The sequence below is a fragment of the Bos taurus genome, chromosome 5, assembly GCF_002263795.3.
Source record: "Bos taurus isolate L1 Dominette 01449 registration number 42190680 breed Hereford chromosome 5, ARS-UCD2.0, whole genome shotgun sequence".
NCBI lineage: Eukaryota > Metazoa > Chordata > Mammalia > Artiodactyla > Bovidae > Bos > Bos taurus.
In genome coordinates, this window is record NC_037332.1 from 47,360,847 (window position 1) to 47,380,819 (window position 19,973).

Consider the following 19,973-nt stretch of genomic DNA (forward strand, 5'->3'; position numbering starts at 1 on the left):
GTCATTGTCTTTAGCAACCTCATCTTCCCTGCCTCTTATTCGCCATGTAAACAAATCATAGTTCAAATAGTTTCCACTCATGAAATATTAAATGTTTTTATCTGCCAAGACAGTCTGAGAAGATGAATTTATATATAAAGGGGATGGAGACCAAGAACTAACTTTTTTTTCTTCACTGTGGAAAAGCTGATGTCATTTGTGATTTTGCAGCGGGGTGAAGGGCTGGTAATTTTAGTAATTCTAACTCCCGCTTCTGACCCTGTCATCCACTATTGTTGAAAATTGTTCACCATCTTCTTTATCTAACATGCAAGTATCTCCCTACATTTTATATTAAAATCAGACTTGTATTTCCAAAAGGAAATAAATAATGGGTCTTAAACATAATTAAATCCCAATTAAGAAGAGAAAATATACCCCAAAATTGTTATAATGTTTATGATTCTCAAACTTCTGTTTTGAGATGTAGTAGAATTGTTATATAGTTTTACCTTTTTCCATAAGAAAGTTCTAGTTGTTTTGTTTTGTTTTTTTTTTCAAGATTTCTGATGCTTAAACAGCATGCCTCTCATCTCATGGGTAGATGGAGATAAAACATTTCACAGATTTTGCTGAGCAAGAAAGCATTCACAATAGTATTTTTAGGGAAATACAGAAATGGACACATCAACCAGGAACAGATTTGCTATGCCTTTTGCTGGGAAATAGCAGCATTCAAAAAGCCATAAGAATGAGTTTTTAAGGTTAGAAATTGTGCCCCTGAGAGTCTTTGGGAGACGGTCTTGCTTGGAGGAAACTTTGGAAAAGACTTTGGAAAAGAAAATGTGAGCAGAGTCTTGAGGTTCTATGATTCAGTACCAGGAGAACTACCATTTCTGAGCAACCAACAGCGTACCTATTGCCTATACCTTTCAACTCCTGGACTAGATAAGAGGGTGCAGTTAGAGAAGAGAACAAAAGTACCTCCCATGTCAGATACCTCAAGATTTCAACAGCAATGTCACCATGGAATGATAGAAAAAACATTATATTTTCCTTACTGTTTGTTTATCTGTAACAAAGGACTTAGGAACATGCATAGGAAGAGGCAAGTATAGTGTGGTGGCGGAGGGCAGGGACTCAGAGTCAGGCTCTCAGAACTGTAATTCTGGCTCCACCACTTGGGAACTTAGCAAGTTACTCAACTTTTCTATGCCTCAGTTTCTTCATCTGTAAAATGGGTGTTATTATACTATATACCTCATAGATGTATTATGAGTATTATCTGAGATAGTCCATGTATAATCACTTAGCACTTAGGGCCTGGTATATAGTGAGGACTCAGTGAAAGTTGACTGTTATTAATATTATGGGGACCATTAAGTGGGAGAATGTAAATGAATTTTTTTCAAAATGAAAGAGTATGTCAAAAATGTGACATCTTATTTTTAAACTGAAATCCTTGTCTAACATATGAGTATAAAATCCATCACCATAAAACAGAATAGATTTAGAGTGCATGTTCAAAATAGGCTACAGCTGTCTTCTCTGGGCTACATTGTTTGCTGAATGCCTTTTAAATTAATTATACATGGCAGGCAGTTTTGTGCATTAATTATATAATTTTTGTCTCTTAATTATTTTATGTATATGAAGATTTAGTCCCCAGTTCAAGTCAAAGTAAGTATTATGACCTACATTTCAGTTCAGGTCAGTTCAGTCACTCATTCGTGTATGACTCTTTGCAACCCCATGGACTTTAGCATGCCAGGCTTTCCTGTCCATTACCAACACCCGGAGCTCATTCAAACTGATGTCCATCAAGTCAGTGATGCCATCCAACCATCTCATCCTCTATCATCCCCTTCTCCTGCCTTCAATCTTTCCCAGCATCAGGGTCTTTTCAAATGAGTCAATTCTTCACATCAGGTAGCCAAAGTATTGGAGTTTCAGCTTCCGCATCAGTCCTGCCAAGGAATATTCAGGACTGATTTCCTTTAGGGTGGACAGGTTGGATCTCCTTTCTGTCCAAGGGACTCTCTATAGTCTTCTCCAACACCACAGGTCAAAAACATTAATTCTTTGGCACTCAGCTTTCATTATAGTCCAACTCTCACATCCGTACATAACCACTGGAAAAACCATAGTTTTCACTAGATGGACCTTGGTTGGCAAAGTATTGTTTCTGCTTTTTAATATGCTGTCTAGGTTGGTCATAGCTTTCCTTCCAAAGAGCAAGCATCTTTTAACTTCTTGGCTTCAGTCACCATCTGTAGTATTTTGAAGCCCAAAAATATAAAGTCTCTCACTGTTTTCATTGTTTCCCCATCTGTTTGCCACGAAGTAATGGGGCTGGATGCCATGATCTTAGTTTTCTGAAAGTTGAGCTTTAAGCCAACCTTTTCAGCCTCCTCTTTCACTTTCATCAAGAGGCTCTTTAGTTCCTCTTCACTTTCTGCCATAAGGGTGGTGTCATCTACGTATCTGATCAGATCAGATCAGATCAGTCGCTCAGTCGCGTCTGACTCTTTGCAACCCCGTGAATTGCAGCACACCAGGCCTCCCTGTCCATCACCAACTCCGGGCGTTCACCCATACTCACGTCCATCGAGTCACTGATGCCATCCAGCCATCTCATCCTCTGTCGTCCCCTTCTCCTCTTGCCCCCAATCCCTCCCAGCATCAGAGCCTTTTCCAATGAGTCAACTCTTCGCATGAGGTGGCCAAAGTACTGGAGTTTCAGCTTTAGCATCATTCCCTCCAAAGAAATCCCAGGGCTGATCTCCTTCAGAATGGACTGGTTGGATCTCCTTGCAGTCCAAGGGACTCTCAACAGTCTTCTCCAACACCACAGTTCAAAGGCATCAATTCTTCGGCGCTCAGCCTTCTTCACAGTCCAACTCTCACATCCATACATGACCACAGGAAAAACCATAGCCTTGACTAGATGAACCTTTGTTGGCAAAGTAATGTCTCTGTTATAGATGGAGAAGCTCTACACAGTCAGCAAAAACAAGACCAGGAGCTGACTGTGGCTCAGATCATGAAGTCCTTATTGCCAAATTCAGACTGAAATTGAAGAAAGTAGGGAAAACCACTAGACCATTCAGGTATGACCTAAATCAAATCCCTTATGATTATACAGTGGAAGTGAGAAATAGATTTAAGGGCCTAGATCTGATAGATAGAGTGCCTGATGAGCTATGGAATGAGGTTCATGACATTGTACAGGAGACAGGGATCAAGACCATCCCCATGGAAAAGAAATGCAAAAAAGCAAAATGGCTGTCTGGGGAAGGCTTACAAATAGCTGTGTATCTGAGGTTATTGATATTTCTCCCAACAATCTTGATTCCAGTTTGTGCTTCATCCAGCCTGGCATTTAGCATGATGTACTCTGCATTTAAATTAAACAAGCAAGGTGACAACTTGCTGTACTTGTGTTCTGACTTGGAACCAGTATGTTGTTCCATGTCCAGTTCTAACTGTTGTTTCCTGATCTGCATACAGATTTATCAAGAGGCAGGTCAGGTGATCTGGTATTCCCATCTTTTTCAGAATTTTCCAGTTTGTTGTGATTCACACAGTCAAAGGCTTTGGCATAATCAATAAAGCAAAAGTAGATATTTTTCTGGAACTCTCTTGCTTTTTTGATGATCCAGCGGATGTTGGCAGTTTGATCTCTGGTTCCTCTGCCTTTTCTAAATCCAGCTTGAACATCGGGAAGTTCACAGTTCATATACTGTTGACACATGATTTGGAGGATTTTGAGCATTACTTTGCTAGCACGTGAGATGAGTGCAACTGTGTGGTAGTTTGAGCATTCTTTGGCATTGCCTTTCTTTGGGATTGGAATGAAAACTGACCTTTTCCAGTCCTGTGGCCACTGCTGAGTTTTCCAAATTTGCTGGCATATTGAGTGCAGCACTTTCACAGCATCATCTTTCAGGATTTGAAATAGCTCAACTGGAATTCCATCACCTGCACTAGCTTTGTTCATAGTGATGCTTTCTAAAGCCCACTTGACTTCACATTCCAGGATGTCTGGCTCTAGGTCAGTGATCACACGATCATGATTATCTGGGTCATGAAGATCTTTTTTTGTACAGTTCTTCCGTGTATTCTTGCCACCTCTTCTTAATATCTTCTGCTTTTGTTAGATCCATACCATTTCTGCCCTTTATTGAGCCCATCTTCGTATGAAATATTCCCTTGGAATCTCTAATTTTCTTGAAGAGATCTCTAGTCATTCCCATTCTATTGTTTTCCTCTATTTCTTTGCACTGATCACTGAGGAAGGCTTTCTCATCACCGAGGAAGGCTTTCTTATCTCTCCTTGCTATTCTTTGGAACTCTGCATTCAAATAGGTATATCGTTCCTTTTCTCCTTTGCCTTTAGCTTCTCTTCTTTGCTCAGCTATTTGTAGACAACCATTTCGCCTTTTTGCAATTCTTTTTCTTGGGGATGGTCTTGATCATTGCCTCCTGTACAATGTCACGAACCTCCGTCCATAGTTCTTCAGGCACTCTGTCTTTCAGATCTAATCCCTTGAATTAAATGACTTACATTTAACCTGCCACAGATGTCACAGAGCCAGACATACATAGGTGGTCAGAATCTTCCTTACTGAGTTATCAATTTGGTTTGACAGCACTCAAAACTGCCCAGTAATTTTAACAGCACTCCATAAAGAACTGGGTTAAAAAATGAGTGGAGAATTCTAAAGTTCACACACTGTGTTGTTCAGTTGCTAACTCATGTCAGACTGTTCGCAAACCCATGGACTGTAGCATGCAAGACTCCTCTGTTCTCCACTCTGTCTCTGAGTTTTCTCAGATTCATGTCCATTGAATCAGTGATGCTATCTAACCATTACTCACTGTACATCATTTGAAACACATGATATTTTATAGAGCTCAATAAGTGGCTATGGGTGTAGATTAGCCAGACCCAACACTGACTGCCTCTTGCTAAAAAGTCTTCTGGTACACCCAAAAGTAAAGTGAGGATGGCGAAAGAGACTTGCCTCGAAATGCTCTTTATCACAAGGAAAATGCTGCTACAGTGTGTACATGGACCCTCTGGCTGATATTCTTATTCATTCACGCATGTGTTCCTTCACTCATTCACTCGTTCATCAGCCATTATATGCCAGGCTCTGTTCTAGTTGCCACAGTGCATCTAGTGAGCAAGGCAAGCAAAGTAGATTCCTATTCTCATGGGATTTACATTCCAGTCTAGAGAGACAAGCATTAAAAGTATATTAAATCAATAAAGCCCTTTCAACTATGAGGAATATATTAATAAAAAAGCAATGGAATAACATAGGAGAGACAACTTCTTCATCCAGGGAGGTCAGAATGACTTGGCACCTGAGCCAGCCTTGTAAACAGGTAGGAGAATATTAGAAGTAGGAAGTGTGCGAAGGGGTGAAGCTAGAGAGATAAGTAGGGCTCACATTTGATTCTCTTTGTTACTGTAACCCATTGAAATACCTTAAATGGGTGTTGCATCATCTAATTTATGTATTTAAAATATTCTGTACTATGGATCCTGGAAGGTTGGTAGGTAAGAGATGAACCAGGGAGCCAAGTCTGAAGATTTGGCAGTGGTCGAGGTGAAGGAGGTGGTAGCTTGGTAGCTTGAAAGTAGACTAGTGGAGAGGGAGATAAATCCCAAAACTAGAAACTGAAGTATATAGAAGCAAAAGACCATATGTTCAGGACTACAAAATGATGGTGGCCATGAAAGTGTGCTGCAGATTTCTCAGTCTCTCAACTTGTGTCCAGTGAATGAAATTTGTAGCGTGAGAGATATACCTGTTTCCTTAAAAAAAAAAAGAAAAAGTATTCATTGGCAAGTAGATAGAAAGTATATGGTATCAATGCTATTAAATAAAGAGTCACTAGTTTTTATTCTGTGTGCCAGCACCATGCTAAGCACCTTGGTGCATATTCTCAACAGTTGGCCTCTGGGATAGATGCTTTTGTGATCTCTACTTGACATAATGAGGGAACTGTGGCTTAGACAGGTTGAGTAACTGGTCAAGGTCTGATAGAGAAGATGGGTTGGAACTGGAACGGAAATACAGGTGGCCTCAGCCCGTGGTGATCTGTCATGCTTTTGTTCCATGATCTGTCTCATTCCAGAAAGGCTGAGATGTGTCAATGAGGCTGATGTCACTGATGGTGTAATTTAAACTCTTACCCAAAGAACTCTCCTTTAAATACTTAGAGTATCTGACCTCACTCCATGAATAAATACTGCAAATTCATTCATATGTAAGGCACCTAGTCTTAGAATCATGACAATAGAGATAAAAGTCCATATTTTATTTTTCATTCTTTAAGACAGTTAAGTGAAAATTTTCCAATCAATATAGTAACAAACATAAAAGCGCTCATACTTTCAGACCACTGAGTAGAAAGTCAAATCAAACAATATTGAAATTAGAATGGAAGTATGATATACATTTTTTAAAACATAAAGTGGACACCAGCATTTTGAAATTAGCTTTATTAAAATTTTGTGGCATCTTAAAAAATACAAGAATATTTGAAATAGTTTTAATAATTAAATGCCTTCTTTCAAATATAAATACAGCTTTTAAAAATACCCCCCAAATTGTAAAGTATGTTGACACTTGCATCTTCTTATTAGGATATGGATAAGATCCTGATAGAATAGTTTATTGTGGTTCAAGTGATGAATAGTAGTGTAATTAAAATGTCAGAGCAGTAAATTGTGATATGTGACTAGTACATCCTTTGAATCAGGAGCCAGTATGATTTATCATTCATTCTTTTCTTTTTCTCAAAACAAGAGCTACTAACTGGCCAAGATTTGCAAATCTCTAATTACTAATCTTGTGCCATAGATCTTGCAGGGTTGACTTTTAAGTTAAAGAAAAAAATGTTTTAATCTCTGCTGTGAAGCACAGGGGGAGATTAGAAATTGATTCAGTAGTCATCTTAAAAGGAGAAAAAAATGGGCTGGGGAAAGACATGCATTATTGTTGGGAAGATGAAAAGTTACCATCTCTGGTGTTAATCATAGGTTTTGCTGACCACTGAGAAAAGGGCAAAGCCAGTTTTTTTCCTTTTTTTGTGCAAGCAGGCTTCATTTTTTTGTTGTTGTTGTTACTTTTTATTTGTGCAGTTCAGTTACTTTTTCCTCTTTTTTGGTTCTTTGTTTGTTTTTTCTTATTTCTCATCATCACTTCATGTGGGCAGTGAAAATTCAGAGGAGCGACAGGCCACTTCCCTGGGACTTCTGGGCCAGCAACCACTGCAGCCTTCACACCTACCATCACTATAACTCGTTCCACCCTGACCATTGCAGAGCGCCAGCCCTGACAGTCATGAAAGCGCCTCCTCCAAACAGCCCTCGTAATGTTCCAGGCTTTCTCCTCCTGGTCTTTTACTTAAATTATATTCTTCTCATGCCTTCTTCATCTGATTCATACCATATTTGGTTTCATAGGTGTGGTGTCTTTTTTTTTTTGTAGTAGCAACTTCTCATTTCTGTCATCTCTTAAGTCTGTCTTTTCCATTAGAAAGCATTTGTTGTTAAGAGAGGATGTAAATGTTCAGAATGATTTATGTGTGGTCAGGAAATAGCAATGAAGAATAGTATATAGAAGATAATGTTCTCAGACCTTATTTGTGTATATGGAACCACTTGTGAAATTCATGCCAGAAGCTGTCTATGAAAATGAGATTATGTATCTGAAGCATTGAGTTGTTGTTTATGGAGAAACTTGCTTTAATGTTTTCTTTTTTTGTCTAAAGCAAAACTCGTAGAGCCTCTCTGTGTTGCATTGTACTTACGGAGATCGATGCTGCTCCTTAGGCATTTCTGGGCTCTTATAACACAGATTCTAAAGCACTGTCTCCATGGCTCCTGAGACTTGGTCTCTGATTGGTTGGAGCCACCTACTAGCCAGGTCTCTGATTGGTTGGAGCCACCTACTAGCCATTGCTGTGCATCTTGTGTGTTTTCTGGATTGTTGCTGGTTGACAGGTGTGGCAGGCTTACACGCCCCCTGAGAATGCTCTGTGCCAAGTCTTCACTCTCTTACAGCAGCTTTGGTGTCTTCATCCTTCTCTCCCACCTCCATGAGTGCATACAGCCTGAGTTCCCTGAACATGGGGACTTTGCCTCGAAGCCTCTACTCCACTAGCCCACGTGGAACCATGATGAGGAGGCGACTGAAAAAGAAAGACTTCAAAAGCTCACGTAAGTGAAATGTTAACCGATGTCTTTTGGCCTGAAAAAACCTGTGGGTCCATTGGCATCTTGGATGTAAGGAAACCTATAGGAAGAGTGTTTTGCAGGAAGAAGATAAGTAGCTCACTACCCTGTGCCAAAGACCATTGAAATGATATCCCTTATCGACATAACAGTTGCACCACATACAATTTCAGACTGGGTTAGTTCGTACTACCTTTGCCTACAACGTTTTATTTGAATTTTTTTTCTTGCTCTTTTGATCTGATAAAATCAAAGATGTAATTTTTTTCTTTAAGACTCCTTCCTTATATTCTGGGTACCTTTGAACATAAAACCATTGTTCTTTGTTTCTTATTGACTAAAGATGGGTCCACCTACTCACTCTGAAAACTGTATCCCCTTTTGGTAAATATGAGTCCCATGTATTTGTGTAGTATTATTATAAATTTCCAGAGAAGGCAATGGCACCCCTCTCCAGTACTCTAGCCTGGAAAATCCCATGGACGGAGGAGCCTGGTAGGCTGCAATCCATGGGGTCACTAAGAGTCAGACATGACTGAGCGACTTCACTTTCACTTTTCACTTTCATGCATTGGAGGAGGAAATGGCAACCCACTCCAGTGTTCTTGCCTAGAGAATCCCATGGACGGAGAAGCCTGGTAGGCTGCAGTCCATGGGGTCGCACAGAGTTGGACACGACTGAAATGACTTAGCAGCAGCAGCAGCATTATAAATTTCATATTTCATGAACCATCCCTGCAAAAAAAGACGATAATAAGTTTCAACATGCCTTTCAAACTATAGCTTATTCCCCTTAAATGTGCCTTTTCAATCTGTATTTCATACCTCAAGATTCTAATACTTTCACAGGGAACCTGCTCCACTGACAAGCACTGCCCTAACATATATGTTACCCACTTAAGTGTCAGGAAGATTGAAAGGATCCTTATCTTTACAACAGGTATCCTAAAGACTAGGAATTTCAACTACGACTCTTAGAACTATGATCTTCTGGGACAGGCAAGCATGTTACAGACTAGGAAAAACTAGGAAGATGTGGTTGGCGGCCTGCTTCTGGATAGCTGCTTGTCCATGTAAAGAAGAAAGGGTGATCAAATGCCTTAGGGAAAAAGGGAAGAAACACATCACTCCTGAATTTTTCTTTTGTGGGAGTGGGAGGGCAGAGCATAATCTCTCATCATAATCATGTAAGTTTTAAAGAAAGAGAACACCTAGTTTTCCAGCCAGATCTAACCAGTGTAGAGAGAGGTAAGTGTTTCTTGTATTTTTTTTTTTTCTGGTGGCCATGATTGTGTTTCCCATAAAAACAACTCAAAGAAGATGGGATCTCTTCTTGTGTTTACTATGGAGATAAAGTAAGGAACACTCTTAAGCTACCTGCTGCTGCTGCTGCTGCTAAGTCGCTTCAGTCCTGTCTGACTCAGTGCGACCCCATAGACGGCAGCCCACCAGACTCCCCCATCCCCGGGATTCTCCAGGCAAGAACACTGGAGTGGGTTGCCATTTCCTTCTCCAATGCATGAAAGTGAAAAGTGAAAGTGAAGTCGCTCAGTCGTGTCCGACTCTTGGCGACCTCATGAACTGCAGCCTACTAGGCTCTCCTGTCCATGGGATTTTCCAGGCAAGAGTACTGGACTGGGGTGCCATTGCCTTCTCCACTTAAGCTACCTAAAGATAGCTAAACCCAAGTACTTCAAGACTGGTGTTAAAGAGAAAACATTCTTGTGAAGAGAGGTGGTTGGATCTATTGGCTCTTCAGCTTGTTTGCCAGAGAGTCATCTTCAGAAGTGGGTCTGTGGCCAGGCCTCCCAGCACCACCAGCAGTGTGGGAGACTGGCCATCACCCATACTGGGAAATGGTCTCTTCATGTTATAGGAACGCGAAGGTTTGCTTACAAAGGAAACCATGGCTAACCACTGCTGTGGTGTATTCCTGGTTTTGATGTGCATATCCCTTCAAATATAAGATTTGTCATCTTTAATATAGGTAAATGGAAGGAAGATTGAGTTTAGTCAAAATGCGAACAAGGAGCTTCTAGATATTTCTTAGCTAACACTAGAGGGTAAATTATTTACTCTTGAAAGAAACAAGTTGAAGGCAGCATAGTGAACTGGTGATGAGCCCAGATTCTTCTCATCCCAAAGTCATTACTTTGTAGCAGTAAGACCTTGAGCAAGATTTTTAAGCTTTCTATATCTTGGCTTTCTTAGCAACAAAGTGAGGCTAATTATAGTACTTACCCCATTGGGTAATTGTGAAGATTATATGAAAATGCATATATATATATATATATATATATATATATATATATATATATATATATATATTATTGCCAGTCAGTTCAGTCACTCGGTCATGTCTGACTCTTTGTACCCATGGACTACAGCACACCAGGGCTCCCTGTCCATCACCAACTCCCGGAGTCCAACCAAACTCATGTCCATTGAGTCAGTGATGCCATCCAACCATCTCATCCTCTGTTATCCCCCTCTCCTCCTGCCCTCAATCTTTCCCAGCATCAGGGTCTTTTCAAATGAGTCCGCTCTTCACATTAGGTGGCCAAAGTATGGAGTTTCAGCTTCAACATCAGGCCTTCCAATGAACACCCAGGACTGATCTCCTTTAGGATGAACTGGTTGGATCTCCTTGTAGTCCAAGGGACTCTCAAGAGTCTTCTCCAACACCACTGGTCAAAAGCATCAATTCTTCGGCTCTCAGTTTTCTTTATAGTCCAACTCTCACATCCATATATGACTACTGGAAAAACTATAGCCTTGACTAGACAGACCTTTGTTGGCAAAGTAATGTCTCTGCTTTTTCATATGCTATCTAGATTGGTCACAACTTTCCTTCCAAGGAGCAACGGTCTTTTAATTTCATGGCTGCAGTCACCATCTGCAGTGATTTTGGAGCCCAAAAAAATAAAGTCTGACACTGTTTCCACTGTTTCCCCATCTATTTCCCATGAAGTGATGGGAACAGATGCCATGATCTTAGTTTTCTGAATGTTGAGCTTTAAGCCAAGTTTTTCACTCTCCTCTTTCACTTTCATCAAGACGCTCTTTAGTTCTTCTTCACTTTCTGCCATAAGGGTGGTGTCATCTGCATATCTGAGGTTATTGATATTTCTCCCAGCCATCTTGATTCCAGCTTGTGCTTCATCAAGCCCAGCGTTTCTCATGATGTACTCTGCATATAAGTTAAATAAGCAGGGTGAAAGTATACAATCTTGACGAACTCCTTTTCCTATTTGGAACCAGTCTGTTTTTCCCTGTCCAGTTCTAACTGTTGCTTCCTGAGCCTGCATACAGATTTATCAAGAGGCAGGTCAGGTAATCTGGTATTCCCATCTCTTTCAGAATTTTCCACAGTTTATTGTGATCCACACAGTCAAAGACATTGGCATAGTCAATAAAGCAGAAATAGATGTTTTTCTGGAACTCTCTTGCTTTTTCGATGATCCAGCAGATGTTGGCAATATGATCTCTGGTTCCTCTGCCTTTTCTAAAACCAGCTTGAACATCTATAAGTTCTAGACTATATATTCATATATATATGATATGTTCATATGTATGCATGAATAATTATATATTCTAATATAATATTCACAATTACCCAATGAAATAAGTATTATAATTATATATATGCAATATATAATATGATGTATATATATGCTGCAATAATACATAGTAAATAGTAAGCACTATTTAATTGTTAGCTATTTTGAATAGTTTACGTGTTTGCTATTAAGGTGCCTAAATTTGAAATATTAACACTGCTCCAAGACTTAGGCATATTTCACCACATTTCCATTTAGGCATAATATAGAAGTTGAATATTCCCATATAGTGAATCAGGATTTGTAGTGGATATTTGTAGATGAAATTTTTACATAAAATGGCTTCATGTGCAGCACCGCTTACTGAGAAAGCAGGCTAACAGCCCTCATCAGGGAAGAGCAATTAAAACAAATGCATTCATGCTTGCGCTTCTGCTTTAATGGCTAAACATTTGTTTGTGTTAGGTAAGACTGCTAGGTTGATTAAGGACATTAGTCATGACAAATAAATGATAATCTGTTTGGCTATTGCAGGTTGATATTTATACATCTTGAATTTTGTAGTAGGAAACAAGGCCAAGGCCACACTGTCACCAATACCCATAACCTAATGATAAATTCTCTCTTAAACAGCACGTTATTCTCGAACATAATAGAAGTATAAGCAGAAACCTGGTTCTAGAAATCTGCTCTTAGCATTCGCTGTAGATGTTAGCCACTAGAGCACCACTGACCATATATCTGCCAGGATTTATGTGTATCTCAGGAAATTATGCATTTTATATTTTAATCAAACAAGAGATTCAGAAAGCTATAAACTTTTATTCCCACTTCAGAAAGACCTAAGAAACTAATGTTAATTTTCCAAAATCAGAAGAAAACTGAGGATTTAGTTTTTCGGTTTTCTTTCTCTCTCTATTTTTTGCTTGAACTTGGTATGGTCACGTTAGAGGTAAAGGTTTTCCCAAATAACAGATAATAAAACTTTTATTGCCACTCTCACTATATTATGGTTTATTTCCACCACTTTATTTATGTCTTTATTTGGTGCCACCATTTACTGCCCCTTTTCTAATACTTACGTTCCTATAGCAACCAGGCCATTTGTATGGATGGTGAATCATGGTAAAGTCACAACAAATATAATAAAAATCTCTTAGCTGTATTGGTGATCAGTTGAGGCCAGAGCAAAACAGAAAGAAAAAAAAAATTCTTACTTATGTTTCTAATACAAAGGAAGGACATGGCCAGAAAAGAATGAAATTTTCTCACATAAATATTAAAACATTCTCTGTTATTGACCAAGGAGGAAAATACAGGAAGCCTGTTACAGCATGTTACAAGGATTAAAAGAGGAAAGTCATGTTTGTGTCCCAGGGAAAATGTTAAGTACCCCCAGCATCGGTTTCCAGGAGTGTCACAAAGCCCTGGGACGTGGCAGAGCCATGTCACAGAGGGAACCCACTTATCACCTCTTCCGTATTCTTACTGACCTTTCCCCCACAGCATGAGCTGCCCCTTTTTCTGCCATAGAGGATCAAGGCCCCTCCCAGAAGCCCATCATCCCCTGTGATGGCGGGGCATGACTGAGCAGTGGATCTGGCTATTCCGCCCAGCTTCCTGCTCCGGTACACAGGGCCAGTGTAGACGCTTTCCTGTTTGCAGTCTGCCTGAATTGCAGCAAAGGGTAGACCTTACAACACGTTCTCAGAATGATCCTTGCCTCTTCTGTGGTCATCGCTTACTGCTAGGGAGGGCACCACTGGAAAGAGCTGAAAGGAAGAGAATGAAACAACCTAACAATTTTTGTGCCTGCCACCAGCCCCTGAAAAACAACCGGAATTCAAAGGCAGCTCATGGTAAGCTTTTAAAATGACCATGCACAGAGCTCTCGAAGGGGTCAGCTTAAGAGCTGCCCTACCCCTATTTGGAGGAGGGAGCTGTTGACCACTCCGACTGTCTCCTGAACTGGATCATGTGATGTACAATGTGGACTCTAATGTGGAACACTTAGTGAGATATAGGTCTTCAGTTACAGAATCCAATAATTGTAAGCACAGTATATGAATAAATCTTTGATAATTACCTGGCAGGGGAGATACCATGATCGTGTAGGTGGTCTTCCCAGGGTGGGGCTTCTCCATTGTAGTCCACATACACTGACCCCTACAATTTCCCCAAATGAGGGAAATTCTACTACAGAATTTGTGATAGTAGGGGGACTGTGTTTGTGCTTTCCCTTTTTAAAAAGAGAATCTTTGAGGTCCATTTCTCTATATACTTTTCAGATGCTTTTTATATCTGACAATAAATTTCACAGCTGTCTAAATTAAGAAAACATTTGGCAGATTTTTAAACCTCAGAGCTAAGAAGTCATCTTTGGCCTCCCATTACTTGGCCTTTCCTTACAGTAGGAAACACAAGGATTGACAAAAACACAGGGTGAACTCCTGCAGAACCCTCCAGAAAGGAGTGAGAAGAGGACAGAGCAGATGTAAATCCCGAACACAACCTTGGCACACACGCGTTAGCAGTGTTCAAACACAGCACGTCAGCAGTGTGGTCATTTCCATCTTCACTTGTGAGTAGAAGCGGGCACACCACAGACCAGAGCCAATACCTGGCAGGAGTATTTGCTGCTTTGCTGCTGGAGGGAGAGAATGCATTATACAGAAGTTTAAACTACCCGGTTGTAACTCATAAATAACTTTTATTTTCTCCTGCTTTTTGACCACATAAATGAAGCAGGATAATCAAACTCATCTTTTTCTCCTCCAAGTAATATTAGTTTTTTTTTGTTTTGGCCTATCATCTTTAAATCTGTAGTTTATCTTCTTTATCTCTATTGGTCATTTTCAAGACTTTAATATGTGTGAGTAATCAGTACAAGCAATTTCCAATGAAATTGTACTATTTCAAAGAACAGATTCTAGTACGTCAGAGGACTTTCAGAGTTAATGGTAAAATCCTAAGGTATTTAATATAATCCTGTACTCTTCATAAAATTATAAAACCAGTGTTTAATACATTTTTAATTCTAAATTAAATGTCCTCATAATTTCTACCATCTCAGCTTGCCTCCAGGTAGAGGTTATAGATTTAATGATACCCATATGAATTAATACTTATTTCTATTTTCAAAACCTTCTAGAAAATGAAATTCCTCAACTGTCTTCTGATTCAGAAAAATATAGCACGTCTTTCCCTCAGAAAGTCTTTGCTAAATCTAAACTAATCCCCCCATTACTATTAAAGTGACCTATTCCTTCTTGATTCTTTCTTAGTGGAAATGGTAATCAGCTGACTTAACAATTCAGACTTTTAACTCCAGTTGAGTAGTCCAAAAGTCTATGCCAAATTGGGATGGTAAATGGAAAAAATATTAATGTGGACCTATAGAAAGTTCCATATAAAGTAAAATATACTTGTTGAAGTCCAAAAATCTTCACTCAGAAGACAGAGTGCCATCTGCCTAAGGGTGATGTTCTAATATTATATTCCCACCTGCTATGAGTACTAACTGGAAAGAAATGCAACCCTCCAGATTTTTGCTGACATGAAATGGTACCTTCTACTGGTTTTGTGCCACCAATAACAAAATGTGTGATCTGGAGAGCATTCAGAATACAGTTATGATATTAACAAAGCCACACTAGAAAACCCAATCTGAATTGACATTTGATTATGTGTCCGATCTTGGGATTGTAAGCCACCGTCTATAGAAAGATGAGGGTTGGAGGCTACTTTCACCTCCTAAAGCAGGCCACTTTAACCTCAGTGACATTAACCCTGCTGGGAAAGAACAGTGACAGTGCCTCTTAAGAAGAAGTAGATTTTCCTTACTCCTCATGGGAAAAGGATACACCTCACCATCCTCTGCAGTGTCAGCCTGAATGCTGGAATGATCCACATGGTAGAAGAATTGGAGTCCTGAAGGACCAGTCTCATTCCATAACTCAGCAGACCAAGGGCTGATTCCAAAAAGGAAAATATTGATGTTATAGAACCGGATTCATCCCACATGGCTTTAGCCATGGAAATTCCAGGCACTGGAATTTCAGAGGGGAAAAGATCTGGTTCCAGTCTTTAAGGAACTCAAGAGCCTAGTGACGAGACAAGAAGGAAAATAAAAAGCTGATAAATGCTGAAATAGGACCATGTATTAGAAAAGTGGAAATGTATAAAAGTCATTTAAATGACTCCATCATGCCAAGCCAATGATAGATGAAGGTTGATGACCAGTTACATCCTTACCACCTCAGGAGCCAGACTTAGATCAATTGTTTCTTCAAACCTGAAGGTCAAGTTTTTTGTAAAAAGCTAGAAACTTAGGAACAAATATCTAAAGTAGGGGGGGAAAGTTAGATCAGTTAGCCCAACCCCCTTTCTCCTAGATAGGAAAGAGATTAATGACTTAGTCCCAAGGTCACCCAGCTGGTTTCTTAGTGGTTGAGCCACGACTAGATCCCAGGTACCCTGACCCCAAGACCATGCGCTTCCTACAGTTGCCACAGCTGTCCTTGATATGAGAGGTGGGTGTGACGAGGGGCTACACTGATGCTATGACTTAGATGTGACAGATATTGGGCGATTCATTTACCCCATTCAGCTCTAGTTAAACTTTTGCTTAAAGACCAAAACCTCATGTCCTACCATTAACAGTAGGCTTTTTTTTTTTCCAGAGACATGATCTGTTTCAGAAACACTGGCCTTCCTGGTGCCTGTTCCAGTTTAAAGTCATTTCTGCTGTGTGTGTTTGTTCCTCTAGTGTCGTTAGCCTCTAGCACCGTGGGCTTGGCTGGGCAGGTCGTTCACACAGAAACCACAGAGGTTGTGCTGACCGCGGATCCTGTCACAGGATTTGGGATTCAACTGCAGGGCAGTGTGTTTGCTACAGAGACCCTCTCCTCTCCACCTCTGATTTCCTATATTGAAGCTGACAGCCCAGCCGAGAGGTGAGATCCTTTCTTTCACAGCATCATTTTCTGCCCTGCATTTCTTGCTGGCTATCTTCGACTGGCTAATAAATTATGGAACAGTGCTCAATGCAGGAAATGCAAGATGAGATGAACTCTCTGTTCTGACAATAAAATTTTATGTTCTTGATCAGGTTTGAGAAAAATAGTGAGCCTGGGTGGTGCCTTTAGCAGATTTTTGTCCATCGGGGACTAGAGGCTAAATTAATTAAAAAGAAAAAATCCATTACAAAAAAAAAAAAATCTCTGAAGTCAAAACTTCATGATAATTTCTCTGCCATGGGGAATGCACATTCATCATTACTGTATATTGGTTCACGTCAGATTATAATAATATCATGGTGCTAAATTATGCATTACTTCTCTGGGATATTTCAAGATTCCTTTGTTCACATTGGTAGCCATGAAATAGAAGAATGTTGGACTTGCATATAACTGAATCACTTTGCTGTATACCTGAAAGTAACACAGTATAATAAATCAGCTATACTTTTATATAGAAAAAAAGAATGTAAGACATAGCAGTTGACCTAATAGGATGCCCCACAGCAATGAATAAACAAGAACAAATGCTATATTGAAAGGATCTTGGCAATGTCAACTTGAAAATCATTTACTCTGTCTACAACCTGTAATGTCTGGTTCTAAATTTAGATGTGGGGTGCTTCAAATTGGAGACAGAGTGCTGGCCATTAATGGAATTCCAACTGAAGACAGCACCTTTGAGGAAGCCAATCAGCTCCTCCGAGACTCTTCAATCACAAGCAAGGTCACGCTGGAAATTGAGTTTGATGTTGCAGGTATGATCATATAATCTCAAGTCAGCTGCATAGTTGGGAGTGGACTGCATGTGAATTAAGTGGACTATATGGCAGAGAATGTGGGAGGGATGATCATTTTTTATATACTGAATGTGTTTTTGTTTGGGAGGTTTGGGGTGTCATTTTGAATTGTGCATTGCTTTTGTATTATTCATTAAAATGTCACCACAAGAACAATTGAAAATAAATGTGACAAAATGAATAAGTAATAGCTTTTGTAAAGGTGATAAAAAAATCATGTAGCCTGTATTCTTCCTGACTTTTCCCGTATATGCTTGAGAAACCATAGTATTCAGTCATGAGGACAGGCAATGCCTCTCTTTGACTCTTCCTACTGCAAAAAAAAAAAAAAAAATTGAAGGTTCTGTAGGGAACAATGAAAATTCATTAGATGAATTTATGTAGGCCAAGTAGGTAAGTATTTGGTCTTTGGTGTTAAAGAGAAGTTGCCACCAGACACTTGTTAAAAATGACAAAGAAGACTTTATTCAAGACTATTTCCATAGTCATCAAAACTTGCCATAGGAAAGAGAGGGTGAACTTAACATCAAAAACAGCAAGGGTGTTTATGTTTAGTCATGGAGGAGGTGTTTGTCAGTAGCTAATAGGTATACAGGTTTTAGAGGTAGGCGCTAGTTCTCATTTAATAAAGTTGTCTTCTCTTAGTGAAGTGTTACTACCATCTCACAGACCTAATAACCATTGCTGCTAAGTCGCTTCAGTCGTGTCCGACTCTGTGTGACCCCATAGACGGCAGCCCACCAGGCTCCGCCGTCCCTGGGATTCTCCAGGCAAGAACACTGGAGTGGGTTGCCATTTCCTTCTCCAATGCATGAAAGTGAAAAGTGAAAGTCAAGTCGCTGAGTCTTGTCCGACTCTTAGTGACCCCATGGACTGCAGCCCACCAGGCTCCTCCGTCCATGGGATTTTCCAGGCAAGAGTGCTGGAGTGGGGTGCCATTACCTTCTCCAAATAATCATTAGCAATCAATAAAGATATGCCTTTGGGCATAGGGATCGCATTATGCCAACAAATATTTGCTGAATAGTTATCATAGGCCAGTTATTCTACTATACAACAGAGATACAGCAGCAGACAGGAGAGGCAAATAGCAGGACAGAAGTTAATTTTTTTAATATAAATTTAGTTGGCAGTCATACTTTGAGGGAAATAAAGCAGAATGGGAGTTAGAGAATGTCTGTAGGGGGTTTATTTTCATAGGGTGACTCTCTAAGGAAGAGACATTTGAGCAGAGATTTGAAGGTTGAGAAGGAGCAACAAGAACATTGCAGGCAGAAGGAGCAGCCAGTGTAAAAACCTGAGCCAGAATAATAACCTTGGCGGATAGGAGCAACAGCAAAATAAAATTAAAAAAATGCTCATGCTGGAGCATATAAAGGAGTTGGGGATAGGAATCAGATTTGGCTTTGGAGTTGGGGTAGGAGAGGTTGGAAGGGGCCAAGTAATGATGTAGTGCCTTGGTAAATTTTTAGATTATAGTCCAAGTGTAATAAAGTCATGGAGCATTTTATGGAGGAGAGTGAGATAACCTGATGGATGTTTTGGAAAGATCTTTATGAAGTGCAGGGGGGACAGTAGCAAAATCAGAACAAACAAAAGGTTTAGCCATGGAACAGGTAAGGAATGATGATGGCTTGCACAGCATCCAAAGTGATAGTGCCAGATATGGTGATAGAAAGTGGAATTTAGGACGTGGCTTGAAGCAGAGCTTGCATAACTTCCTTATGGATCAGATATGGACGATGAGGAAAAGGGAAGATCCTAGTGATTCTGCGTTATGAGGGTGTGAACGGTTGAGTAGATAATGATTTTTTTAAACTGAGAAGACTTGAAGCATACAAGTTTGGGGATTACAAAGAGAGTTCTATTTTAAACATGAGTAGACAAATCCTACTCATCCTAGAGGGGAAAAGAGAACAAGCACATCCATTACTTACTCAAAAGACAGTTACCATAAACCAGTTACTAAGTTCTAGGCACTGTGCTACGTTCAGATCATTGAAAGAAATAATTGAAAGGCTTGACATATTCAAGGACCTTGTAGCCAGTTAGACATGAGAAAGAACTGCAGAAAGATAAGAACAGACTTGCTAGAAGTGATTCGCCACTGGGATGCAGAAGGAAGTGCCCAGAGACTGCAGGCTATACCTCCCAGAGCCTAGGACTGGGGTCTGTGCTAAAGAGCAGAACAGAGGAGTGACCAACACAGTGGTGATGGTTAAAGTCATTGGAATAAAGGACACCACTAAGGAAAGAGTAGTGATAAGAAGGGGACTGAGGTGGGAATTCCGTCTGAGGAATACTGAGATTTAAAGGGAAAGGATGCTAGTAAAGGAGGTGATGAAAATGATATAGGAGAAGT

General features: G+C 40.0%; 1 protein-coding gene and 1 non-coding gene across 9 annotated transcripts in view; both read left to right on the forward strand.

The window, feature by feature from the left end:
* Nucleotides 1-19,973, forward strand: part of GRIP1 (glutamate receptor interacting protein 1) — a 309,369-nt gene that overhangs the window by 194,933 nt on the left and 94,463 nt on the right. For 6 of the 8 annotated variants that reach the window (XM_024992486.2, XM_059886942.1, XM_059886943.1 and 3 more), the window contains 4 exons: nt 7,213-7,368; nt 8,063-8,218; nt 16,562-16,748; nt 17,424-17,569. In XM_024992486.2, coding sequence (XP_024848254.1) covers nt 7,213-7,368; nt 8,063-8,218; nt 16,562-16,748; nt 17,424-17,569 — 645 coding nt within the window. The remainder of the gene's footprint in view (nt 1-7,212; nt 7,369-8,062; nt 8,219-16,561; nt 16,749-17,423; nt 17,570-19,973) is intronic. The other 2 variants (XM_024992485.2, XM_059886945.1) reach the window with 2 other exon arrangements.
* LOC112446885 (U1 spliceosomal RNA) lies at nt 13,872-14,036 on the forward strand. The gene has a single exon (XR_003034968.1). It is a non-coding gene; the product is annotated as a U1 spliceosomal RNA (small nuclear RNA).